Source organism: Coccinella septempunctata, chromosome 7 (assembly GCF_907165205.1).
Source record: "Coccinella septempunctata chromosome 7, icCocSept1.1, whole genome shotgun sequence".
NCBI lineage: Eukaryota > Metazoa > Arthropoda > Insecta > Coleoptera > Coccinellidae > Coccinella > Coccinella septempunctata.
The window spans coordinates 12,237,948-12,264,981 of NC_058195.1; the positions used below are offsets into that span (position 1 = coordinate 12,237,948).

At 35.4% G+C, this 27,034-nt stretch overlaps 4 protein-coding genes across 4 annotated transcripts in view; all 4 read right to left on the reverse strand.

Moving 5' to 3' along the window:
* Positions 1-4,118, reverse strand: part of LOC123317464 — a 43,847-nt gene extending 39,729 nt beyond the window's left edge. Inside the window, exon 1 of the mRNA XM_044904018.1 lies at positions 2,546-4,118. Coding sequence (XP_044759953.1) covers positions 2,546-4,017 — 1,472 coding nt within the window. The 5' untranslated portion in view covers positions 4,018-4,118. The remainder of the gene's footprint in view (positions 1-2,545) is intronic.
* Positions 4,119-6,115: 1,997 nt separating this feature from the next.
* LOC123317246 (zinc finger HIT domain-containing protein 3) lies at positions 6,116-6,786 on the reverse strand. The gene is made up of 3 exons (XM_044903679.1): positions 6,603-6,786; positions 6,388-6,542; positions 6,116-6,291 (listed from the first exon to the last, which is right to left on the reverse strand). The coding sequence occupies exons 1-3, from the start codon at positions 6,674-6,676 to the stop codon at positions 6,119-6,121; spliced, it is 402 nt and encodes a 133-aa protein (XP_044759614.1). The 5' UTR covers positions 6,677-6,786; the 3' UTR covers positions 6,116-6,118.
* Positions 6,787-7,939: 1,153 nt separating this feature from the next.
* On the reverse strand, positions 7,940-19,899 carry LOC123317286 (cGMP-dependent protein kinase 1-like). Its single transcript, XM_044903732.1, has 8 exons — positions 19,395-19,899; positions 16,562-16,819; positions 14,036-14,227; positions 13,424-13,640; positions 12,792-12,971; positions 9,999-10,214; positions 8,607-8,789; positions 7,940-8,299 (listed from the first exon to the last, which is right to left on the reverse strand). The coding sequence occupies exons 1-8, from the start codon at positions 19,684-19,686 to the stop codon at positions 8,131-8,133; spliced, it is 1,707 nt and encodes a 568-aa protein (XP_044759667.1). The 5' UTR covers positions 19,687-19,899; the 3' UTR covers positions 7,940-8,130.
* A 5,669-nt stretch (positions 19,900-25,568) lies between these two features.
* Positions 25,569-26,992, reverse strand: LOC123316951 (60S ribosomal protein L7). The gene is made up of 4 exons (XM_044903273.1): positions 26,837-26,992; positions 26,265-26,552; positions 25,845-26,190; positions 25,569-25,743 (listed from the first exon to the last, which is right to left on the reverse strand). The coding sequence occupies exons 1-4, from the start codon at positions 26,845-26,847 to the stop codon at positions 25,633-25,635; spliced, it is 756 nt and encodes a 251-aa protein (XP_044759208.1). The 5' UTR covers positions 26,848-26,992; the 3' UTR covers positions 25,569-25,632.
* Positions 26,993-27,034: the final 42 nt, after the last annotated feature.

A 27,034-nucleotide genomic window follows, 5' to 3' on the forward strand; every position in this document is an offset into this window, starting at 1 on the left:
TGTTGGTAACAACCCATTTCCATCAAAAAACACAGAGCAACATTTTTTTTTACACCTTTTACTCTATCAATTTAGTTCAACTTCAGAGCGTTGGAGGGGGGGTAGTTTTTGATGCACAAATTATTTCACCCTATAGATCGTGTTCAGTATGTTGGTAACAACCCATTTCCATAAAAAAACTACGAGCAACGGGTTTTTTTCACACTTTTTACCCTATCAATTTAGTTCAACTTCAGAGGGTTGGAGGGGGGTAGTTTTTGATGCACAAATTATTTCACCCTGTAGGTCGAGTTCAGTGTGTTGGTAACAACCCATTTCCATCAAAAAACCCCGAGCAACGGTTTTTTTTCACACTTTTTACTGTATCAAGATATTTCAACTTCAGAGGGTTGGAGGGGGGTAGTTTTTGATGCACAAATTATTTTACCCTATAGATCGTGTTCAGTATGTTGGTGACAACCCATTTACATCAAAAAACCCCCTAGCAACGGTTTTTTTCACTGTGTATCAAGATAGTTCAATTTCGGGGGGTTGGTGGGGGTAGTTTTCGATGCACAAATTATTTCACCCTATAGACTGTGTTTATAATGTTCTAAATAACCCATTCGTATCAAAAAATCTCGAACAACAGGTATTTTTACAATCTGTATGGTAAAAGCGAAAATGAAAAAACCGTTGCTGGAAACCGTTGCTGCCTTCACACCCGTTGGACCCTGTAGAGTCTCTCTACCAAAAATTAGACCTGTATATTGAGGGAATTGTTTAGGACAGCCTGTCAGAATAGTAAAAAAACGATCATTGTACATACGCGAGCGTGTCAGATTAAGATATATGTGGTCAATTACATGTTGAAAAGTATATATTCTCTCAACCTGACAATTTAAGAGTGAATAAAATGTGTGGGAGCGCTCTAAACTTGCAAAAAAAGTCACGTGTACATTCTCGAGTGCGGTGGTTTTTTTTCTTATTTTGAAGCTAATGATCCAAGAATAACGGAAAAAATATAATCTGACAGTTTCAGCTAGCCGAAACAATAAAAATTGGCCATAAAGCTCACAAAAATGAGTGTTTTTGAATTACCTCCTCTCTTGAGCTTCAAATTGTTTTCGCATTCATTATAAAAGTTGTAGAGCATAACATTCTCTACAAATTTTGTCCGAAGCAATTTTTTCTACGTTTGAACGTTTTTGAGATATATGGCGATGAATGTACATTAGACTGGGTTTCTACATTGACCTTCGCATGTGTGGCTGAACTCCTCGCACTCATCGCCCTCTAACTCGAAAACGGTTAAGAGTATGTGAAATTGCTTCAGACGAAAATTGTATAGAATTTTATTATGCACAATTTTCATAATGGATACAGAAACTATTAGAGGTACAGGAAAGGAGATATTTCAAAAAAATTACATGTTATCATCTTCAAACTGTCAGATTAAGAAGACCCCCCTGATAAGTGTCAGATTAATGTGTCAACACGTCTGCAACACCGAGATTAACTATCTGCATGAAAATCTGACGAGTATGTACAAATAACGATTTTTTTGCATTTTCTAACGACCACTGTGACCTTGCGTCACGTCAGAATTGTCAGTCTCTTGAAAAGTAGCTTCCTTCGGGTCCAGTTAACATATCCTCTAAAAATCTGACACGCTCGAAAAAAAATTTTTTTTACCATTTTCAACTCTTCCGTACGGTCAGCCCCACCACGCAAACTAACAGATTAACATGTATTTATTAACAAAGACACGTAGGGCATGTACAGTATCTTAATCTGACACGCTCGAGTATAATATGTACACCTGACGATTTTTTTACATCTTTGAAAACCTGCAGACGCTTTCCTCACTGCTGAAAGTGCATACATCAAAGAACCTTTTCTTTTACCATCTAATCTTCAAAATCCACTAGACCTCCACGACGCCCGAGTAAATCCCGACTCAACATCGTCGACTCCCCAACTATAATAAGTGATTGATTGATGTTGCTGAAGTGCCTTTATCGTAGGATAAATAAATCAATCATAAAATAAAAATCACAGAAATAAATGAAGATATTGTAATTAATACCTCTTTCATCGTCATTTTTTCAAGGATGTCGTTCATTAAATAAAGCCGCTGTTGTTCGCGCAGAGTAGTTATTTCTAAAAAGTGATTTGAGGGTAAGTTTAGATTAGGCTAATACCAACAAGTACATCACCCTAGGGAAAAATGTTTTGCTATCCAATTGTTGAATAAATCGAGGGTTCAGCTAGCTTTACGTTAAGCTAAAAGAACCTGAAAGCCAATCGTATCATCCCCTCATAATTTAAGGCTCTCATTTGAACCCACTGTCAATTTTCATTATATAAGCTTAAAAATGGTTACTGCTAGCTCAACTGTTAAACTGACAGGACCCAGAAGAATCTGACTCTAGAGTTCCTCATTTCACTGTAGGCATTTCCCGTTTCTTTGATATTTCCATATCAAAATTTTTCCAATTTTCAGTAATCCTCCTTCCTACCAATCGTATCGATTCTAATACTCCATAAATACACCCTAACTCACCTGCTGAACTGTCCGACAGGCAGAGCAAACCTAAATCCGGAATTGTTTTCGGCAGCATTTTGCACTACTGGTATTTGTCCAGATATAACGTTTGGTGGGGGGTAAGACACATGGGGGAGACCGCTATTAGACACTGAACTTTGCAGGGCATTCCTTGGCCTAGGGTGTGGTATCATATTGGGGGCAACAGGTTGTGGAGGGATCATCCCTCCGAGCATTTGAGGAGGTGGCATGATAACCGTCTGCGGAATCATGCCCAAATGCGGCAACACCCTGACCCCAGGGGGTGGCTGATGATTCGCCATAACCTGATTCCTTTGGAGGGTGTTTGGATGTGATGTGTACGGGGGAGGTAGATGACTATCTAAGATATCCGGAAGGGTTGAAGGGTTTCCATTATTAACTCCGTTTTCTCCAACAGACCTAGAATGTACAGGGTTGGTTCGACGATTGTGCCTTCTTTCCCTTCTCTCTCTACGTCTCCTATCTTTGTTATTACTCAATTCTCCGTAACCCAGAGAGCTATCGTCGGTTTGAGCTTCAGTAGACGTGAATGTTCTTTGTGCAACTCTGCTCGGCAAATAAACTGATGACACCGTTTCAGTTGTAGATGGACTGATTAATTGTGTAGGAGGTTGTTCGGTTTGAACAGTTACCCGACAACTCGTTATCGATGTTCTACACGGACTCGAGGTACTGCTTGAATTTCTATCAGCTATTGAACCACTTAAAGGCATGATCTGCACGTTTGATACGTTTTTTGCGGTTTGATTGTTCGAACACTCGATCGTTGGTACTGAAGACATCACATTCATTGGTACTGCCCTGTAAAAGTTGACGTTGACGTTACTGACGTTATCGTTGATATTGATGTGAGATCCATCGGTCGGTCGTGCAGGTACCACGAGGGAGTTCTTATTCCAAATTTCAGTACCCAGATTCTGGCCTATGGATGACGGTGAGCTTAATCTGAAATCGGTACTGTTGGAGGCACCGCAGTGGTTCCAAGTTGGTTCAGCTTTCACGGCTGTCATCGTAGCAGTACCCCCGAGATTGATGTTGGTTCCAACGTTCACATTATTAGGTAATTGAAGTTGAGGGACCTTAACAGGTGTCGTTTGAGGTTCCGACGCATTTCTGGCGTGAAACGGGTGAATGGTACTCGTTTTGTTCTTGGAGGTTGTCGATGAAGGTACGGACGTCTGCCTCGGATGGCACGGTGGTAGTCCGACAACGTTTATAAAGCTCAAGTTCCCCAACGAAGTCGATTTATTGAACGGATAGGGCCGTGGAGGATTTCTAAGATTAGCAGAGACGGAAGCATCGCTGTTACTTTCGTTGTCGAGACTGAAACCGAGGGCATTGCGATTCGACGACGGGATGAAGGAGGCTCTCAGCTCGTCGTTGCTCTGTTTGCCATCATCCAAAGAAGACCGACAGTTTTTCTGGTCGATTCCGATTCCAACTTGCATATCACTGTCACTGATAAACACGAAAACATTACAGTGGTCCGAACAAACGCGCAGCGTATACCGTCACAAGTTAAGTCACTCAGACTGACTTAAGCGAGTGGTTCGGCTTTCAACCTACTTGCGATGGAATTAGACTCGGGTCACGTGATCGGATGGTGAGGAGCTATTGGCGCGGCGTACCCTTACTTACAACTTTCAACAGAGGTATACGATGTAGGTCTGCACGATGCACGGCTAGCTGAAACTGTCCAGCATCTTTTACCTGAATGAAGATGGGTTCACTATTGATAGGTAGAAAGCTATGCATTTTGCTTGTACACAATGGAATCGGCGCAACCAACGCGTGTATTATCTTCTTCAGATAGAATGGTTTCGGAATTTAGGACGGATAAGATGTTATATATGAACTTTTCATAGCTCACATTCTGAAACATTCGGTCTGATTATAAGAAAAAAAAATACAATACATACTTAAGATTTTGCATATAACAGACCACAGACCGATTGCACAGTGAGCTCATGAAGTAATTTTGAATTACATTGCTGTAGGTTTGCAGCTTTAGCAAAGAAACCATCTGTTCAGCTTGTTCGAATTCATAACTAGTGTGGTACTTCAAGCAAGTGCTTACTCAAGTTACCAAATGATGGACACCAGATATCGCACCATATAGTTATCCAAACAAAAGAAATTTACTATTTCTGAGTATTAAAATGTGGAGTTTTTCTTCAAGGATGAACTCCCAAACAAAAGTACTAATAATTCATATAGGACATAGGTGCATCACAAGGTTTGTTGCGAAAAAACATTTCCTCTTTTATGACTTGAAATGAAATTTGTTCGAAAAATCTGCATACATAAAGGGCAAAAAATAATGATTAATACTCAATGCCACTATATACTACAAATTCAAAGAGTCCAACTCTTACTATGTTATACTTTATTAATTAATTAATTGGTTACTTTGGCTGAATGCCACTCTGTTTGAAACATCCACACAATTTTAGTGTCATGATTTAGCTTGTTATTCTAGAGGAATTTTTGTTTTTCCAAGGGAGGCTTAGCTCATTATGGAAAATTCAAATGGCTATATCTTTTTATCTATGCTGAACAGGAAAAATATTAAAGGAAAGAGTGCTGGTTCAAACTGACAATAAATAATTCACTACTCCAGGTTTACATAAAATTTTACACTAATTTCATTCATTCATTCATTCATCATTAATATATACAGAGTGTTCCAAAACTAGTGAATCAAACGTCACACCACAATAGAGTAGACCAAATACTATCAAATGACACCAACATTAGTTCGGCCAAAAAGGTACAGTTTCCATAATAATTAGAATTTTATGTAAATACCTGCAATTGCCGATTTTCGAATTATTTTTTTCAATCACAGAGCCAATTTGTGATTAAGGATAACGTCTCTCATCCATATTGATCCTAGATTATTGTATTATCACCCCTAATTATAATTATTCTGAGTAATTAATCAAAAACCTCAGTAAATGTAGATTGAAACAATTTTTTTTTCCACATAATTTTAATTATCTAGAGGGGATTATTCTGAGTTATAGAAATATGAAAATTTTGTAAAAATTTTTTTTTTATTTACATTTACTGAGCTTTCCGATTACTACTCAGAATAATTTCAATTGGGGGTGATAATACAATAATCTAGGCTGAAGTCGCCATCCTTAATCACAAACTGGCCCTGTGATTGAAAAAATAGTTCGAAAATCGGCAATTTTAGGTATTTTCATAAAAATCTAATTATTTTGGAAACAGTACATTTTCGCTGAACTAATGTTGGTTTCATTCAATAGTACATATTTGGTATACTCTATCGTGGCGTGACGTTTGATTCACTAGATTTGGGACACCCTGTATAATCTAGGTGTTACTCACATTTTTACAAAGACAGAATTATTTTGGGATTATGTTTTAACTGGCAATTATAATATTCCATAGAATTTATAAGTTTAGGGGGATTATAAGTTCCTGGTAAATAATGCAGTTCTAAAATTTCAAAAATATCTTTATTATATTTACATATATACAAGGGTCTTTGGTTGGTTGTATATCTGATATAGCAATGGTTTACGAAGATTCCATTTTTATTGTCTCCATACATACATCCACATATTCAACGAAGAGTGGTTCTTGCATAGCTTTGTGCATTATCAATTCAGGATCAGGCGAGTCGTCAATTAATTTAAGAAGCTCCCTTAAATGGGGATTCCGGAGTAGATCGGCCAGAGGTTTCGAATGACCTGAAAATAAAATTAGGGATAAGAAAAATTTATCGATAGAACAACAGTTATTTTCAATTTTTAATTCATGCATTAATGAAATGGGTGTGTACTCACGTAGCATATCCAATTTTTCTGGAGGTACTTCGCAGTATATAGATTCCTTCTCAGTTGGTGGGGGAATGTTTTCTTTTTTAGGTTGGGGATCGGATACATTGCTCGACTTCTTGATGCACTTGGACTTATGTTGCCCGAAGCAGTTTTTAGAACAACTGAAAGATAAACATATTTAATAAGAAAAGTAGGATATATTGAAACAAAATCAAACATACTATACTATGAGGCAAGTTGGACATCTGTATTTTTTATCAGAAATACCACATATTTCGCACTTCATATTTAACATTCTTCAGAAACACACAAATTCTTTCAATGTACTCTTCAACAGTGTCTTAGTAGAGATTACAGAGGTTTTTAGTTGCCTGCTCTCAAGTTGACAGTAAGAAGAAAAGTAAGGTTAGGTTAGGTTAGCTGAGGTTAGAAAGGTTATTTCATAGAACATTTAAAAAAATTTCATTGCTCTTGTGCTTTTCTTCTTCTTTATCGACCTTCTCGACGAGTTTCCGAGCAAATATTTCTAATCTTTGTTTCCGAGATTTTAGAGTTAGGTTAATATATATAATCTTTGGAGTCCAAGAAACACCCTTTCCGTAGAGGTATCGAACGATCGAAGCCCGAGAAGTCGCCTAAAATAATTTCGGATTACCCACCCTAAGGAGATCGTACGAAACCCTATGGGAAACCAGGGATAGGCTATGTTTCGTCACGAAGGACCAAATTAACAGGTGATTATACTCTTGCCCACTTTTACGACCATCATATACCCGAAAATTGCGTAAGGAAAAGGCGGAATATTTGACATTTCCCAATTTCATTTTGCCATTCGCTGTGAAAGGAAAACTATCTAACATCAGTCGAATCCATAGACCTAATAAAATCAAAGATATTACACTTAAATAATAGCTTTGAATAAAATATGCATTATTAGGTCTATGGTCGAATCACAAGTGTCATCTGTGAGACAAAGCACAAGCATAAAGTAAGTCCACGGCCTTCTAAACCCCTTTTGTCTTTAGAAGGCCGTGGTAAGTCAATGGGTGTGTTCTGTGAGCACAAGTGCTCTGTAATCTGTGCACAAGTGTCATCTTTGGGACGAAGCACAAGTGTCATCTATGTGCAAAGCATAAGTGTCATCTATGTGACGATCGATGATCAAAAAAAATTTAAACAGAGCGGCGTGTTTTACATCAAAGGGGATCATAAAGGGGGTAATACTCCCCCCACCCCAACCGGTGGGAAGAGGTGATTTGCCCGAGAAGGCGAATAAGCCTGTAAAGGCGAATTTACGCTTACTAGTACATATTCTGAAAGGATAACTCCACTAGTAATAGGGACCCCCATATTTTTCTGCATTTTTCGAAAGTGAACTCTCGACACGCGTATCTCAAAATGATATTTCAATTTGACCGTCAATTAAACGTCTAGATAGGTAGGACGTTGCCTATGAATTAGGCGTCATGTGGACTTCAACTCTGAGCTTAATATGACGTTTGACATGACCTATTCCCTTCGTCATTTGCTGCCTTAGAAATGAAAAAAAAAATAAGTGTGTCTTTCAATATTTTCATCTATTTTTATAAATAAAAATACATTAATATAATTATGCACAATATTTACACTGAAAATTATTTACAATATTTACACTCAAAATTATTTACAATATTTACAGGGAATATTATTTACAATAAAGGTTCCCGATAACGACTTTATATTATTTACAATTTCTACTATAATATATTCTCAAAAATCCATGTCCCAATTGCTGGTTTCAGTCGATGGTTGTACCTCCTCCAAATCGACAGTGTCGAAATGAGATAAATCCGAAGAGTCTCTCAGTAGTGGCACTAGGATTCTTGGTGCGGGCATAATCCGGGATCTGAGTGCAGCCCAGTCAAATTCCTCGAACCACCTGTACAAAATAAATAAGTTATTATCAGATACTTATCTCAAATTGTGATTTAAATACGTGGAGAAAGAAAAACGTCTAAGCAGTGATTGATAATAAATTCTTGCTGGTATGAATAATCGGGTAATTAAAAAAAACTGCAGCCGTCTAGAAATTGATATTTTCGGTATCAGAGCTAGCTGCCGAAAATGCCGACTTTCTAAATAAAACTAAATTGGAAAACCTGTTACCGGTCGTTCTCATATCTCCCTAATACACTTATTAGTAACATATGTAGGTATAGTATTAAACATAGCTAGGGGTTACTTACTTGTGTTGTCTGATCTGGTCTATATTTTTATACCCAATCCTGTGATCCGGTTTCCTCCTACATAGTTTTCTCACCAAATCTTCAGCATCAAGTTCTCTGATGAGAACGGAGAAATAAACATCATCAATTCCCTCCAAAATGCTTTCGAAGACTTTGAGTATATCGTCAGAGCTGAACGGCAAGCTAAAAAACGAATAGGTAGAGTCAGAGAGTGATAGTACAGACTACAACTTCATTCTTCAATATACAGGATGAATCTTTGACTTGTCGAAGATTCGATAAGGTTGAAAAGACATAGATTGTTGAAAATCCATTTCATCAGTTTCGAGTTATATCTCAGGAATGATTCTATAAATTAAAGGATTTTTAAAATATAGTTTATCAATCAGGCTCCTTTCCCGGACAAGAAATTTCACAGTTTCTTCATTATGACCATTACATACCATAAACCATAAAGATACCTGAAATCCAAACGAAAAGAACCCAACTCTTTAAAAGTGAGTTAAACGCTCACTAATGAATATTTGTTTTGGAAGATGAAAGTATAAGTTTTCGAGTGATTTGATGATCAAAAATAAAAAATATCTGTGAAATCTGCATGGATGCTTTGGCTGAATGCAACTCTGTTTAAAAGATTCACAAATGTTTTCTTGTCATAGCTTGAAGGAAATTTAGTTTTTCCAATGGTGACATAGCGCATTATGAAATCTTAAAATAGCTATATCTTTTTGTTAAGGCCGAATCGGTAAAAATGGTAAGGGAAAAGAGTGTAAGTCTAGACCTCTGAAACTGAAAAATGATATTTTGACGATTTCGAAAAGTTCTCATAACTTTTTTGGCTTTTCAGTTAGAGATCTGAAACTTGAACCTTCTTAGGCACTTTTACACGTAGAACCTACAGATAAAAGGTTTTTTTTTCTAATTGAAAAATAACAAATTCAATAAAAGTTTGCATTTAAAAAAATGCAAAAAAAAAAGTTCGCCTAAAGATTCGAAATGAAAAAATATTTTGGGCTCGTCAGTGGATTCTACACGTAGAAAGTGCCTGTAGAAGGTTCAAGTTTCAAATCTGCAACTTTAAAGACAAAAAGGTTATGAGAACTTTTCGAAATCGTCAAAATCTCATTTTTTGCTACTACATAACTCCAAAACGAAGAATCGTAGGAGGCTACGATTTTCACTATTCTTTGTTTCTTTGAAAAAGAGCTCGAAAATGTGTCATCCGGTGTCTTCTAGCTGCTATAGTTCTCGAGATCCCCTCAGTAGACAACGAATTTTGCCCACCCTGTACAAGCCAAAGATTCACCTTGTATTTTCATCATTTATTTCCGGAGATGAAAAGTTGTTGTTTGTGTGTGTGTTTCGAGAGTTTTTGAGAATTTGAATACTTACTCCCCACAGAGCAGTTCGTAGACCATTACCCCTAAGGACCAGTAGTCTACCCCTCTATCGTGACCCAAGTTGAGTACCATTTCTGGAGAGAAGTACTCGGCGGTTCCACAGTAACTGAACGATCTTCCTGTATAACCGAGCTGCTTTGAGAGTCCGAAATCAGTGAGTTTGACGTAGCCCTTTCTGTCAACCACAAGGTTCTCAGGTTTCAAGTCCCTGAAAAAAAAAATCAAAATTGTAGAAATTCATTTCATCCCTATTCATTGTATTGATGAGCGTGAAATAATGGGACCAGCACTTTTCAACATTTTTTTCTTGTTGAATCATGTATTTTTTCTGCTTTGTGACTTCGATATTTTTCCATATTCTTCCAAAGATATTACACAGAATTTGTGAAATGTGCCGACACTTATCGCAAAAGTGGGTTTCAACCCTCTTGTTTCCAGGAAAAACGAATTTAGGAAAGAAAAGGCGCAGCAATTTCAATTTTTCTTATCCATATTGTTGAAAAAATATATGCTACATGTATAACTACTTGTTTGAAATTGTTATTAAATAAAACGTTCTAATTTCTTCACTAAGAAAAAGAGAGAGCGATGCGACAACTTTTTTCTAAAATATTTATTTTTCGTAGAATTAAAAATATTTTTCTGTAAATCTCAGAAGCAAAACGTGTAGGCACAATTTTTTTAATATGCTTCCATTGAGACAAGTGGACATGTTTTGGTGTAACTTTTCATTCAAATTCGCAATTTCCCGGAAAATCCTACGAATTTTCGTGTAAATATTTGCGGCACAAGTAAACAAAAGCGAAGCACTTAATTTATCGCTTATTTTTGAGAAAAAAAACAGAACTGTGCGTTAGTACAATATATTACAGTAGTTTATATATATATATATTATATTATTTATATTATATATAGATTATTTTCGCTGAAATATCGATAAATATGTGTATATCTGTTGCAGCCATACGTTGTATGCCTTATCAGAAATGTACTGTACCATATGCACGTAATATTCAGGAATTCAGTACCAAATTGAATGCGTTTGGGTAAAGAAGTTTCATTATTAAAATGTTATGCATATTCATTAGAATATCCAAAATGAGTGATCCACAAAATAATTCTTATTACGGACAATATACATGAAGTTAAAAGTGACACGTATTCGATTGAAAAATATGGGTACAAACGAAGATTAGACAATGAACGAAATCAAGAACAATGGGAAAAAGTGAGCCATCCTTTTGAATTTTCAATCTATAATCTTTGTGTGCCGTTACCACCAGAAGAAAATACGTTGAATAAAACGTTCTCTTGGATGAACACTCCGAAACTCCAGAAACATTTTTTTGTGGCCACAGACAAGTTTTTTGCTGCCCTCATGGAATCAATGGAAGTGTGGAACTTCCAAAGAATGGGCAGCATGATCAAGAAGTATAGTCCTGATGATGATAAGAGATCGATTCGCTATCGGATTCTCCAAGGGTGAAGTAAGGTCTAGGATTTCAAGGAACCACAAACTTCGACATTTTCTGACGTCACATGCCATCATCAAAAATGGCGGCTTTTGGTCGGCGTCCCCTTCAAAAGTCAAAATGGAACCGGATCTCACCATATTGGACAGAAAAAATGTGGAGATGCGTACGTAACAAAGAAAAGCACAATCCAGGGAATCATGGAAGAAACCAATTCAAGGCCACGTCAATAAGTGTCAGTATAGTGGACGGAAAACCCACGTGACTGAGCAATGTCACTACAGGGAGTACAACTATCACAATATTCATCTAATAGATTTCGCAAATGGGCAGTTATGTTATCAAACTATGATTTTAAGATTGTTAACTCTGCTTAATGATGTCGTAGATTGATAGTTTCTGATTTTCCGGGAAATTCAACAGATTTTCACAAATTCTAGAACGGCAAAACTCAGTATGTACAATTTATTTCGGCCATTTCTACATTTTGTGAAATATATTGAGAATTGTATGGAATTAAAAAAAATCAGTACAAAGCAGCACCCAGCTTGAATCTAGGAGTGCTGGGTTTCACATTATAGTTGGTTTTCTATTTTTTGAATATCTCAAAATGTAATAATGCATTTCCTCTTTTTCTTTGAAATTTTTATAATCTTCTATATATAGTTCCTACGAAATACATTGAGTATTTCCTTCTACTTCACAGTTCATTAGTGAAAAGGGTTTATAAATTTAAGGAAAATTTTTTAAGGGAATGCCGATTTTGATAAATTTAATACCTTACCCATGGCTCTGAAACGATATAGTTAAAGAATAACAGTCAATTTGATCTTTATTGATAAAGACCTGAAAAGAGTCTTTAACGCATTTCTTTAACATAAACAAAACAAAAATATGAATAACAATATCCGAAAAAAGTATTCATGCAAAAGAAAAATACAACAATTCAAAAAACATTTTAATTGATTTTCAATAAATACTTATATTTCCATTCTTTTATATCAGTGTTCTAATAATTTTCAATTCAACTTTTAATTTCGTTTTTAAGAGATGTTCTGGCTCTCAGTCTTTTTCGATTTCTCTATTTTTACTGTATCGTTTCAAGGCCCTAAGTATATGGTATCAAATATATTATACGGCTATTTCATTAAGATCCTCACAGCCCATAAACTGTGAGGTAGAATCAGTTCAAAGATCGTTGAACACTAACGTCGCAGTATTCAATCTAAACTGGAAAATTTCATACGAAAGTTTCTTTGCATTCTTTGTGTTGCGAATGAGTTTTATCAAGAATCAATCTGTTTCTTATTTACCTGTAAACGATGTGGCTTCGGTGGAGGTAGTCTAACGCCTCCACCACACATCCAGTTACAAACTGGGCTACGTCTTCCTCTAGATATCTATATCTATTCAGGACTCTCAACAGATCTCCGCCGAGACATGCCTCCAACAAAAGGTACACATGCCTATCGTCACGATAGGTAGAGTAGCATCTGAAAAAATCAAGAAAATCAATTTCTTCTTCATTTCAAATTATTCGTTCATGCTCTTCTTTTATTCATATTTAAATTTTCGTGGACAATTGAACTTTTTGAATTGAAAAATGATTAAATTAATGCAATTTTCCACAAATCTTGCAGTCCCTATTTTTCAATCTTGGTACTTTTGTTATGGAAATAAAGTCTTGTCTTGGTGGAAATATCCAGACTGCAAATTATTATTATTACAGGGTGATTTGGTGATTGATCATAAATGCCCCCTCTATGTAACTTTTTTGTTTCTTTCCGCAGAAAAAAGTTTCATGATTCAAAATGAATCTTTAAAAAACTATAATAGTTTTACGAAAACTGTTCAGAATGTCTTTCATTAGGCTTTATATAGTTATACAGGTCTATTTTTGAATTTATAATATTTTTATTAAGTATTATTATTATATAATATTTACCTGGTTATGAAGGGGCTGTTTGCCCTCAACAATATCTCTTTTTCGCTTATCACGTGACCGTGATAAGCCTTCTGCACCACCCGCGCCTTTTGGATTTTTTTGAGGGCGAAGCTGGCGCCCGGTTTTCTGGTGCATGTGACCAGCTCCACCCTTCCATATCCGCCAGCCCCTAAGGTACCTACGACGGATAGGTCGTTCAGGGAAATACTGCTGAATTCTGAAAAAAAAATGTCGAGTTCTATATTATTTGCCAATATTTGATTTGGACTAAGTGTCCTCATGCATTGTTTTTGACCATAAACAAAAAATGGACTACCCGATTCATTTGAACTCTTCACTTTCCTCAATTTTGAGGGTTAAGAAAGGAAAAGGGAAATTTAAATTTCATGCCACGATATATCTATAGTACTAATCTACACTTTTATTATAAAATTCTTTCACCAGTAAATAGCAACGTCATTCCTGAGCTAAGAAGGCTATATTTGATTTTGACTAATGTCATTTAATGTTCAATAAATGCAAAAATTGTGTGTTTGTTGATCGATGAAAGTTAGGATATAGCCCACTTTGGGAATAAACGTTTACATATTGAAATCGTTAACATATCCTCACCCCTATCAGCAGATATTTCCTCTTCATCCTGAACTGGGAAGGGTGCGCCCTCAAATCCAATTTGACGCAGGATCTCTTTGTTGAGGAGCAGAAGTTCTACTCCGGGGAAAAAGGGGAGCAAGCCGTTGGACGACCCTTCTTCGAAGTGATCGCCTCTTTTCAGCACTCTGACGATACGTCCTTCATCAGCACCTGTAAAGATTGATATATTACAATTTGAGAGATTAGGAACCGAGCTAGTTGAAACAGTTCGAAACTAAAAATGAAAGTTTTATTATTCACTATTCACGGTTAAGATGAAGTATGGATCTAAATGAAAATCTCACAAAAAAGAAGATATTCATGAAGTACTTCAGGGTTTCTAGGTTTCACCAGATATACCCTCAACTTTCTTTATCCGTTTATTATTGCAAATTTTTAATGAAGCTATAATGAATTGCCTGATATGTTAAAGAATTGTAACAAATAATAATATGTAACATTCAGGAAACTGTTGGTATCATATGTGAGGGAGTACTATTTTTGAATTATTATTGTTAGTTTTATTATATTGAAGCTGTATCTAGTAATTTTTACTAAATAAAGAATCTATCTATCTATGTTATTTAGTATTTCAATTTGAAAAAACTAGAAATGAATCACAGTTACAGTTCGTTAAAGAATGTACAGGGTGGGCAAAATTCGTTGTCCACTGAAGGGGTCTCGAGAACTATAAGAGGTAAAACAAAACAGATGACACCCATCGAGATCTTTTTCAGAGAAACAAAGAATTGTGAAAACCGTAGCCTTCTACGATTCTTCGTTTTTGAGTTATTAGCAAAAAATGAGATTTTGACGATTTCGAAAAGTTCTCATAACTTTTTTGTCTTTGAAGTTACAGATCTGAAACTTGAACCTCCTCAGGAACTTTTATACGTAGAATCTACTGACAAAAGAATTTTTTTCCAATTCAAAAATATCAAATTCAATGAAGGTTTGCATTTAAAAAAACGAAAGTTCGCTCAATGATTCGAAATGAAAACATATTTTGAGCTCGTCAATGGATTCTACGTAAAAAAAGTTCAATAAGTTTCGGAACTGTTACTTCAAAGAGAAAAAAGTTATGAGAACTTTTCGAAATCGTCAAAATCTTAGGAGGCTACGGTTTTCGCCATTTTTTGTTTCTCTGAAATAGAGCTAGGAAAGCTAGGAAATGTGATCTCAGTGGACAACGAATTTTGGCCACCCTGTACACTCATGCCGAATAATTGCTATGATTTGTATCTAGGAAGAGGCCGGTAAGAAAAAGGTTGTATAAAAGACCCACAGTATTATTTGACAAGGAATCATCACTCCTTGAATTTTTTCGCAACTATTCTTTTCTGTATATCAGGGGTTCCCAACCTTTTTTCTTAGCAGGGACCTCTTTTATATTTCTCTTGTTAGCAGAGACCACCTGTTATAAATCTGAAAATTTTATAGAGCTCGATGCAACCATTCGGTCTTGACGATCATTTAATTGATTCCATCTTTTTGAAATTTTTCGACAGTCACCTTTCGATTGGATTATCTCTCAATAACAATAACCGTAGATGGAAATGTGATACATATTCTGAAAGAGCAACTCTTCTAGTAAAAAATCTGAAAATTTTATGGAGCTCGATGCAACCGTTCTGTCTTGACGATCATTTAATTGATTCCATCTTTTTGGAAATTTTTCGACAGTCACCTTTCGATTGGATTATCTATCAATAACAATAACCGTAGATGGAAATGTGATACATATTCTGAAAGAGCAACTCTTCTAGTAAAAAATCTGAAAATTTTATAGAGCTCGATGCAACCGTTCGATCTTGACAATTATTTAATTGATTCCATCTTTTTGGAAATTTTCACGTATAATCACAATTAAAGTTTGCAAATAAAATCTCGAAGGTTATCATCAAAAATATTTGCGATGTTCTCAAATTTTTCAGCAAGTTTGTATTGACTGTACTACTGATTCTATTCACTAACGCCATCTATTAAACAGTTTGGTCTGAGAGTAGCAGTTAAATCTTAAATAAAAAACTGTAAATCATTTGCGGACTTCGAACTAAGTACCATGTTCTAAGTTTGCGGACCATATTCTGGCTTTTGCGGACCACTGGTGGTCCACGGACCACTAGTTGGGTACCACTGCTGTATATTGATGGATCACTGGTTTACAGTAAACAGATTTACCAATTATTTATGTAACTGTAAAGTGATTTATTTCTCATTTTTTCGAATCATTTCCACTAAACATATAGAAGGTACATGTTCGAATTCGATATAGCAAGGTGCTTTAAAATTTGCAGAAGTATACAGAGTGTCTCACTTAAAATAAAAAAAATTGAGTACCTGATTAATATTTAGATTTATGTTTCGATACATTATCCTAACTTAGTATTCTGCTCAGAACTCCACCGAATGATTTCAAGCATGAAGGATTGTAGATATGTGTTCTATCCACTTATTATTTAGGGTAAAATTCCCGAATTCGAAATTTCGTGTCGTGTCACTCACCTGTATCACCACAAGTAGTTCTCAAAAGTCCGCTAGAAACCACGTATAAAGTATCGGGTTTGACTGGAACAAATTCGTCGGTTTCAATGAATTCTACCTGTAATTCCTTCTGGATTCTACTCAACAAATCGTCTGGGTAATTCCTGAAAATATCTACTGTCCTCAAGAATTCTGGAATTTCATTCACAGGGCAGGTTCGTCTCATAATATCCTTGAATTCGTCTCTGCTAAGCCGCCACACTGTAGAATCTGTTAGCGCTGGGGAAATAAATGAATATGTATACAGTGTGTAACACTGAAAAGGGTATATGCAAAGATTAGAGACTTACTCTATAATCTTTGAGTATATGGGTATTGTTTGGCAACTGGTCATTTTTGTTCACGAGGGGGAACATCTTTCAAATGTAAACCACTACAGGGTGACAATTTAAAAACTTGCCAGTCCAATTATGTCGCGACAAGGATATTTTCATAGAAAAAGCCGTAACAGGTCAATTTTTATTCGGAGGGGGACATATTTTGAGCAAAATTGTAAGCTGGAATCTCCTGAAACCTAGGTGTAGGGGCTATCACCCCTAAATTCTCCATAGGGAATAGAGAGTGAGCTGAACCTCAATTGGAAGGCAATATGTCCCTCTACATAACACTATTGTTTTCTAATTGAGGTATAGCTCACCCTCTACTCCCTATTAAGAATTAAGTGGTGACAACCCCAACACCTATGATTGAGGAGATTTTGGCTTACAATTCTGCTAGGAACATGTGTCCCTCCGAATGAAAATAAATAAAAATTTGAACCATAGTATTCATGTAGAGTGACAAATGATCTTTCAATTGAGGTATAGCTCACCCTCTATTCCCTATGAAGAATTTAGGGGTGACAGCCCCTACACCTAGGTTTCAGGAGACTTCGGCTTACAATTCTGCTCAAAATATGTCCCCCTCCGAATAAAAATGGACCTGTTCCGGCATTTTCTCTTAAATCATCCTTGTCGTGACATAATTGCACTGGCAAGTTTTCACATTGTCACCCTGTATATCATACAATATATCACTATAAAATATACCTAGTCTAATATACGATATAAGTGAGTCTTTGACTCGTACAAATATTTTAGCATTAGGTTCCTGAGATCAAAAGATTGTCCTTTACAATTTTTTCGAAATTTTTCGGTTTAAAAAATACAGGATATTGAAAAACCATAAGAATATTTTATTTTTAGTTTTATCGAACGGTTTTATCATTTAGGAATATAGTTTTTCATTTATTTAATGACTCTTTTTCGAATGCAAAATATCACCCACTTCTTCCAGTTTTCTCATTATGACCATAACGTACAATAAAAATACAAAAAAATTCAAAGAACCCAACTCTTTAAACTAAGTTGGACGCTATAAAAAAATTGGGTACTTTAGCTGAATACAACTCTGTTTGAAGATCCACTGATGTGCAATGTCCTAGATTAAGCTAGTTATTCTCAAGGTAATTTTGTTTCTCCAGGGTTGGCATAGCTTATTATGAAAACTTAAAATGGCTATATCTTTTTATCAGGGCGATTCGGAAAAAATTGTAAAGAAAAAAAGTGCTTCTTTTGACCTAAAGAATATACTGATAAAATATTTGTACGAGTCGAAGACTCACCCTGTGTACCCTCATTATGACAAAGGTTGTAAGTTGTAAGTTAGACAATATGTAGGTACAGGGTGTCCGCCAGAAAATGACCCTGTTTACCTTACATGCGAATCTATATTAGCTAACGAAAAAAATTTCAAGTGAAATTTGTTCTACAAAATTAATCTTCAATACAATACGGCTCATTTGTGTACAGAGTATGGCAATAGAAAGTTACATTTTTTAAATGGAACCCCCTATATTTCATTCGACATTAACTTTCATAGGTATTCAAATTTCTAGATCAAATATCTGTTAATAAAAAATAAAAATGAAATACTTTTTTTGGATAAAGGCAATGTGGGAAAGAAAATTTTTTTTACTAGAAAAAAGATGCACTAAGTAATACTAATATTTGTTGATGAATGAAAGAGAAAATTCCAGAATACTAATTAAAAACTAACAGAAAATAAATTCAGCAGAAACTGAAAGCAAAATATGAGGATGAAAAATTTTATAATAATAATACAATAATATGTGAGTATATATATTAATGAGTTATTATTGAAAATGTTCGCAACGATGGAGAATAGAATTCAGACTGCAATGTCTGAATATTTCATTTTCATCTTTCGTTATTTTACAGTTTTCATACTACTGTATCGGTAATGCATATCCGTGACGGACACGTGACAATAAACCAATAGAAACTCCTAACTCTCAAGGTCTTGACTTCTGATTGGTCCATACCCACGTGGTCCAATATCCTTCATATCAAAGCCAAAGATTATAGAGTAACTCTATAATCTTTGATCAAAGCTATTGTAATATATTTGCTTCATATATGGCCACGCAGAATGAAAATGTATGTTATTCAATATTTCTGAGAGAGGCATTTTTCAAACCTAGAAAGCAGTGAAAAATTTTTTCTTTGTCATATCGTTATAAAACATCTTTGAAGAAGAATAATGTTGTTTAAATATTGAATCAATGAGAGTAGGTATTAGGATAATGACAAGTTATCGACAAGCGCTCCTGACATCCCTGTTAGCGATTTCGAGGTTCGGATAAGGTGCGTTATAAAAAATCATCATCATCAAGAACCTTTTGATGTTTTCTCTCTGATAAAAATAATGTATAAAGCTAGGAATTACGTTTTTCGTGTTGTTTTGTTTCTTCAATATTATTTACAAACGATCATAAAAAATAATACATATTTACCTTCAGCTGATGCCAGTCTAGTTTTTCTGAACAACATTTCTTGTTCGCCATATACCGACCAAGGCGGCATTTTAAAAGTGTACTTCAGTTCTGCCTTCACTATAATTTTTCCTTCAGCGAAAACGTACAAGTAGTTCGCTGCTTGCGATGGACTCATGATCGTACTGTTAGCGGCATATTTAATTTTGGTCATTGAACGCACAATCTCGTCTAGCACTCTCATGTCAAAATATCTAATGTATTTACTTTTTTTCAAAAGCATCGACTTAAGGATTCTTCGTTCTTCCTCCATTTTAATAACAATCTAACCAGGTACTTATTCCTCACAAAATTAAAGAGATAGTTTTTGAATTTCAATATACTCGACCGACTACAACTAACTGGACACCCCCGAACAACACCACAGAGAACGAAGTTGAACACTGACTGAAGAACTTACTGACTGAATCAACAGCAACACTAGGACTTAGTCAACACTGGGTACTACACAGAACACTAATATCTGTTCTATAGGGTACTCTCAGGTACTGCTTTTGACCATAAATTCTGAGGAACTTTCTTTTTCTTTCGTTTATTTTTCTTTTTCTTCCTTACCTGATACTTCTTCCAGAGGTTTTGCTCTCTTGTAAAATTATTGTTAGGGCTATTGTTAAAAGCCAGAGTGCCCAGTCATTATAAAGAAAGAACTTTCGAAACAAATGCTTCAATGCAGTAAGAAATACTGGTCATAAAAAATAGTACCTACAAGAAACAGACTACTTAGATAAAACACTAATAATATAGTATTGTGAAATAATCTATGACCAGGGATGCCCGATTCAAGAATCGATCTATCGAGAAACGTCTCTATAGATACTTTCAATCGATGTTAGTGGAGTGTAGACGATTTTCAGAAGAAATGAAGGATAATCAATAATAGATTCTTCAATGTCTTAAATTAATCATCAGTTATCTACCTAAATTTTTGACATTTTTGTAATTAGCATAGTTCAAATAGAAAACAGCCAACGTAAAAACACTATACCATCTTGTGAAAACGAGCTAGACTTCAAGTTTTCAGTACCTACTTATACCTATACACCATTTCCATTTGTACAAATTCAGAAATGATCGATTGAATTTGAGATTAGTTTATTTCATAAATCATTATATTTGAAATTTAGTTTAGTCACATTTATTTTAGAAAACATCGAATGTAATTCAGATCACCGCAGATTCGGGTGACTTGGGACGATTGTTGAATTTAACTTGTTATATTTTCAAAACGGTGACCTATTTTCATCTGAAAAAGAGGTTCGAATATGCTTAATGACTCAGACTATTGATTAGAGATAAACCATGCTTTAGAATTGGGATATAAATTTTGAAAAAAAAATAAAATATATCTGACCCAAGTCACCCACCGATTTGGGAGGCTTGGGACATAAATTAAAATCTATTGATTTCTCAACTCTCGAATGACATAGGTGACTTGGGACGGTGTATAGTTTTGAAAAATTAGAATTTGTGATTATATAGTTGAAATTCGGTAAGGAAATTGAATAATCAACCTCTATTACAGCGAAAGTAAATATATTGCAACTCAAATGTAAGAAAAAACTAAACAAAACAAGGGAACTTTGATTTATTTAATTCTTTGGTGTTTTCTTTGTGGAAATAACGTAAATAATAATATCCTGCGAAAAATCTGTATATATCCTGCTGCCAATGCGCTGCTTGTATCTATTCGGCATTGTCCCAAGTCACCCTATGAAACAACAAAATAAATGAATGAGATCCGTGTTGCCGATTGATTTGTAAACAACCTTGTTTCATGACAGATCTAATATCCCAATACGTATCCAGAAAAAAAATTACACATGCACAAAGTGAAACACACTAGACAGTATAAGGGCCATAAAAAACGCGCTTTTACTCTCCTGAATTCGTTAATTTTTACTGTAAATTCAAATGCTCTGGTCACGGCAAAATCAACAGGAATTAATTGTTAAACTAACCGAAATGACGCTACACAATCTTCTGAGTTTGTCCCTTCACTCATAAATGGTATAAGAAACAAAGAAATCTGCAAGGGGGGTATAATTGTCCCAAGTTACAGGACTGTCCCAAATCACCCGAATCTACCGGTAATCAATTCAATTTCAGAAACGATCAATCGTAAATCAGATTAATCATTCTCCTGAAAATTCTGAATCTTTTTCATCGTCAGAATTATCTGTTAGAATTTAATTGTTTTTTTTCTGAAATAAATGTGACTACACTGAATTAATTTCAAATGGTCATTACTGAAATCGAATTGACTAATCCGAATTACATTTGATGTTTTCGGAAATACATCAATTTCAATTGATTATTTCTGAATCACAACTGGAATGTCCTAGATTGAAGTGCTGAACACACATCTGGTCGAATAAAGTTCCGGAGTTATATGAAATTTTCTTCAATAGAAATTCTCAGAAAAAATCTGTTCCACACTAGATACAGAATTTTTGAAATCTTCATTAAGGGAATAATTTCTTTAGAAACAATTCAATACATGACGACTTTTCGATTGAATGACCACAGTGCCATAAACTTTCGCAAAGAAGGTATACGCTCGTGACAAAGGAGGTAGAGGGAATATCTAACTTTTTGCCGCAGGGTAGAACCACAGCCCTTTTTAGAAAGCTTTGGTAGAACTGCCAGGGTTAACTTGACCTTTTGACTATTGTTATCGCAAGGAATTAATCTTTGCCCCTAATAACTTTTGTGAAATTTTTGCAACCAGCAATAAATGACTCGTCATCTGAAAGATCAATACCTACCTAGAACTTTCCAGTGCTTATGTTTCCAAGAAACATTATTTTGCTTTTGATTTTCGTTTCCTTGAATAATCTATTTCTCATTTCGCCACTCTACCGATTTATTAATTCTGTGCGTTTCGTGTTTTTTGCATATCGTTAAAGTCCATTCAGCTTTACGATACTTATATCGTTAATAATTAATTAATTGATAAATGGGCGAAAGCTAAGGGTAGATAGAAGACTCTGGGGTGAGTCAGAATAATTTAAAGGTCTATATCCCTTTATGATCAGACAGAGTATATAATTGATTTTGCCAATTTATTCAATTACCCATAACTTTCGAACCACCCTATATATTTTGATGATATTGATTGGGGACATTTTTCATCCGCAACAACTAGTTTATACTGACGAAGTAACTGATTTTGTTTTCAGCTCCGGCTTAGGATAGCTGATGAATGGAATTGAACCAAAAAATACACCCTGTGTATCAAAATTCCTTATAGGTATTTGATATGATATTCGAGATAAGGAGAAAAACTAAAAGAAACTTGTTATTCCTCATACGCATTTTAATACTCAATAAACCTTGTTAAATCTTAATTTTCAGACAACGCAGTTGCCAAAATTTTATAAAACACAATTTTATTCGGTATTCAGTAATTTTCAATTATGTTATTGAATCATTTAGTGTTGAAAGAGTTTCTGTGACGGTTTCGAGAAATACCGGAAATCGTAAAAGCCCTGTCGGCAGAACTCCAGGGCTAGATAAATCACAAAGGAAGTTATAGGAATCGGAGGTAGAGTAACTCTCGAAGCGAAGCAGTTAAAATTCTGATGAATAAATGTGTACAACACACATGGCAAAAAGCACAGGTCACCCTTATTCACAAGAAAGAAGATAAACTGAATCTAGATAACTGCCACCCAATTTCTTACTCATCCCTGTAAACTCCTAATGAAGGTAATCATTAATAGATTATCAAATAAGTTCGACAATCAGCCAGTCGAACAGCCAGGTCTTTGCAAAGGATACAGCACGATATCCATCTCCAGACTTACAGAAAAATGAAACGAATACAATGTACCCCTTCACTTAACCTTTGCTTACTATAACAAAAAGCGTTTGATTGGTGTGATTTAGTAGAATGGTGGGAATCTTTCAAGGAATGGATAATGCAAGGATAGACTCCAGGTCCAGATATAGAGATCTCCTCAAGCAAATATACTTATATAACAAAGCTACCATCCAAATAAATATAGCAGAAAATCTAGTTACTGAAAAAATTAGAATTAAAAGAAGAGTTAGACAATATACGACATGATCTCCCCAAAATTTTTCACCCTTACACTAGAAGACGTATAAAGCACAAAATGGGTGAAATGGGGAATAAAAATCGACGAAAATCCCACCCATCTGAGATTTGCTTCAAACCTAACTCTTAAAACTAAGGTAGACGCTATCTAGTGAATATTTGAACGTTTTTTGAAATAAGAGTATTCTTCATCATATTTTCTCGTATAATGCGCCGTTTTCCAGTAATTTGATGTTCAAAAATTAAAAAGTATCTGTGAAATTTGAAAAATTGCGTACTTTGGCTGAATACAACTATGTTTAAAAGATCCACAGATGTGTAATATGTCACAGATTTAGCTAGTTATTCTGAAGGTAATTTTGTTGTTTCAGGGGAGGCACAGCTCATTATGAAAACTTAAAATGGCCATATCTTTTTATCAGGGCCAAATCTCTTTGAGAGACCATATTCTAAATAAAGATATCAGGAAAATAACGGAAGTAGAAGGTAATATATGAAGGACAGCAGAAATTAAATGGGCCTGGGTGAGACATTGACTCGTGCCGCGATGTAATGGGTTGAACAGAAACAGTCTCCTTTACACACTTGAAAAGGTTTTCTTCGGAATTAGATACAAGTAACAATATAAAGTGGTGAATTTAGGGGGGATCCTATCTCAAACGCGAGACGGGGTTCACAGACTCGTTCGCCAGCAGACGGAACTCAGCAAGGTTAGGGTTGGAATAAGACGACACAGGCCTACGACGGTTCACCCTTAGGTGCTTTCTGCACCCCCGGGTATCCACACCAGCAGAGTATCGTAGTAACAGTAGAGGTGTTCACTGGAAAGTTAGGGAAAATTAAGGAAGGACAGCCACCCCAAAGTGCGTTCTGTAGGTACCCCCCGGGTATCCACACCGGCAGGGTATCCTACTAACAGTAGGGGTGGAACTCAAAATGTGGCATAGGAAGGACGAGAGCGGAGGATAAGGTTCCAAGATAATAATACGGAGTGTTGTCTTACCTATGGACTCTGGACGGTTAGGTTCTCGGCGTGCACTTGCACCGGAACAGAAATCTACTTCGGCGAAGCAAAAAAAAATTGCGAACGAAAAAGGAAACTCGCAATGTCGGAATCCTGAATTGGAAACAGAAAATATTCCCTTCAAAAATTAACACGAAATAAAAATTATTTGAAACGAAACAAAGTCTATTCTAGCATGAGGGCGCATATTTGCCAACAGAAAAATGAATCTTTCGTGACAGGGTATATATAATTAAAGAAATTGGGAAAACAATGAAACACTCTGTATCTTGATTATATAAATGGATAAACCCTTTAGATATATTATACTTAGCAAGTTTTAGGAGACTGACCTCTGAACGGGGTTATTACCCCCAGTACCTCCTACCTCCCCGTGGTTGCGCCTCTGCTACCTTGCATAAATACATAGTGCATGATACCGAGTTTTTTAGCTCTGAAATATACGAAAACTTCTCGTCGAAAGATAAGAATATACAGGGTGTCCCACGACGGATGGCCTATTACTCGTTTATAGAGAACTAATCAAAATTTTGTGCTGAAAATTGGCTCGTTAGATTTTCGACAATGAACTTACTCCCTAAAATTTTTTTCAGACCTACGCACCTTCCGGTTATACCGGAACCAGCGTCTTATTACAGATGGCACTCACAGTATATCTTTGCATCGTTGATAGCTGATTTGATTTCAACACTATGCCATACCTTGTGTATAAAGTCAATGGTTTACTAGATATTGTAAGTTGAAAAAAGGGGAAACTGCCATTTCGAACTGTCCTTCAAGCTCTACTCAAATGACGGATGAAATAATGGTTGTGCCATTAAAAAATGGCAACTTCATATTGCCACCCTGTATACAAATCAGCCATGATGTATTTATAAGAACAACTTTTATTTGACAAAATTTTCTCTATAACTCTTACAGTAGACATAATGACGTATAATGACTTTTCTGGAGGACACCCTGTATGTACCTCTCTTTTATTAAATGTTTGAATCATAAGATACTAACTTCATTCCACAGAAGAATAGGTTGAAAGTAAATAAAAAACTCATTTTTACTCATGTTTTCATTATTGACTGAAACATAAAATGAACATAATTCTGCAGAATTAAATGTTACACCATTCTTCTCAGAAGCTCATTAATCCTGTCTTCCCTGTTTCCAAAGTCACCTCCTTCAACATAGTGGTTTGTCTTCTTGCGCCATCCACCAGTAGGAGTATTCAGCTAAAAAATGGAAAATTTCGAGTAAGTGATATTAGTAACATCCACGACATATTTAAAAACTATCACCCCTCTAATGAGGGGTGGAGGATGGAATTACTCACCTTGAAGGGCCACAAAAAGTTGGAAGCGAACTTGAATTTAGGTCCAACGGTGAAAATTTCATGTACTAAATCTTCAACGCAAATGATGTTCGATTTGCTGAGTCTGTTCTCAATAATTTCGTTATTAGTTATGGGTATCCTCTGACCATTAACTTTGGCATAGCCTCTCTTGTATATCAGCTCTTTCACAGATTTAAGATTTGGATATCCCCATGTGATGTAAGGCTCACATATCCTCAGCATGTTAATAGTGGCTTTGTTGAGCTTTACAAAGACCCCATTGTTGATTTGTAAGAGACGGAACAGTTTCAATACTTTCCTCACCTTTGGGGCAACTTTGTTAATACTGAAAACATAAAAATTGCAATTTTTCATAATTCATTCCATAAAAAACGGATATTACTTGAACCCAAAACTCACCCTCTTATCCTAATAACAAAAGCTAATTTAGCTTCAGCAGGGACGTAAAAATTGCCACGGTTTTTAGCCTGTCGTATCAACCTTATTTCTTCACGTTCTTTCTGCTTATATTCTTTAAGGTACTCTTCTGCTCTCTTGAATATTTCTTTACGCTTTTTCACTTGGACAGCTTTTTTCTTGATAGCACTTTGAACCTTTATGGTTCTTGCCAAATCACGTCTCTTACGATGTTTCAAAACAGACTCGGGAACCGCAGGCAGCTCCTTTTTTACCTTGGGTTTCTGTACACTAAAATATAATAATATTGAGATTACTCAAAGGGTAAATATACATTAAAAGTTGTTTTGTGTAGCCATTTAATGAATCAATATAAAGAATTAAGAAGCTCATCACTTGTTCCTTATTAATCTGATCAAAACCTTAGAACTTAACAAAAACAACGATATGTATTAAACACGTGTCTTCAATGAGACTTGTGCACAAAATGATGAAAGTTTGGGCAAAATTTATTTCATTTCCTCAACAAAGTCGGAATAGGTTTTTTAATAGATTGATAAATTGCTTTTACATACGTTGGGGCCATTATAATTCCTAGCAAATTCTTCTGCGAACTAGAAAAAAAAACGCAAGAGGAACTAGATTCTAATCTAACCTCAAACTATTTAAGATGACATTTGTGATATTTGAGCATAGAATATTAGAAGAGTGGGATCTTTTGATGATTTGAAAATGTAGACTCCAATTTTTATGGAAAATTTAATTTTAATAGG

Excerpts from the sequence above, each read along its gene's own strand:
- LOC123317286 (XM_044903732.1), bottom strand. The coding sequence starts at position 19,686 with ATGGAGGAAGAACGAAGAATCCTTAAGTCGATGCTTTTGAAAAAAAGT. Across the intron at positions 16,820-19,394 it reads TAGACTGGCATCAGCTGAAG|CGCTAACAGATTCTACAGTG; the intron begins GTAAATATGTAT and ends TTATTTCCCCAG. Across the intron at positions 8,300-8,606 it reads GACCAGATCAGACAACACAA|GTGGTTCGAGGAATTTGACT; the intron begins GTAAGTAACCCC and ends TATTTTGTACAG.
- LOC123317246 (XM_044903679.1), bottom strand. The coding sequence starts at position 6,676 with ATGTTAAATATGAAGTGCGAAATATGTGGTATTTCTGATAAAAAATAC. Across the intron at positions 6,543-6,602 it reads CCAACTTGCCTCATAGTATA|TTGTTCTAAAAACTGCTTCG; the intron begins GTATGTTTGATT and ends TTTATCTTTCAG. Across the intron at positions 6,292-6,387 it reads AGAAAAATTGGATATGCTAC|GTCATTCGAAACCTCTGGCC; the intron begins GTGAGTACACAC and ends TTTTATTTTCAG.
- LOC123316951 (XM_044903273.1), bottom strand. Across the intron at positions 26,191-26,264 it reads TTTGTTATTAGGATAAGAGG|TATTAACAAAGTTGCCCCAA; the intron begins GTGAGTTTTGGG and ends TTATGTTTTCAG. Across the intron at positions 25,744-25,844 it reads ACTTTTTGTGGCCCTTCAAG|CTGAATACTCCTACTGGTGG; the intron begins GTGAGTAATTCC and ends TCCATTTTTTAG.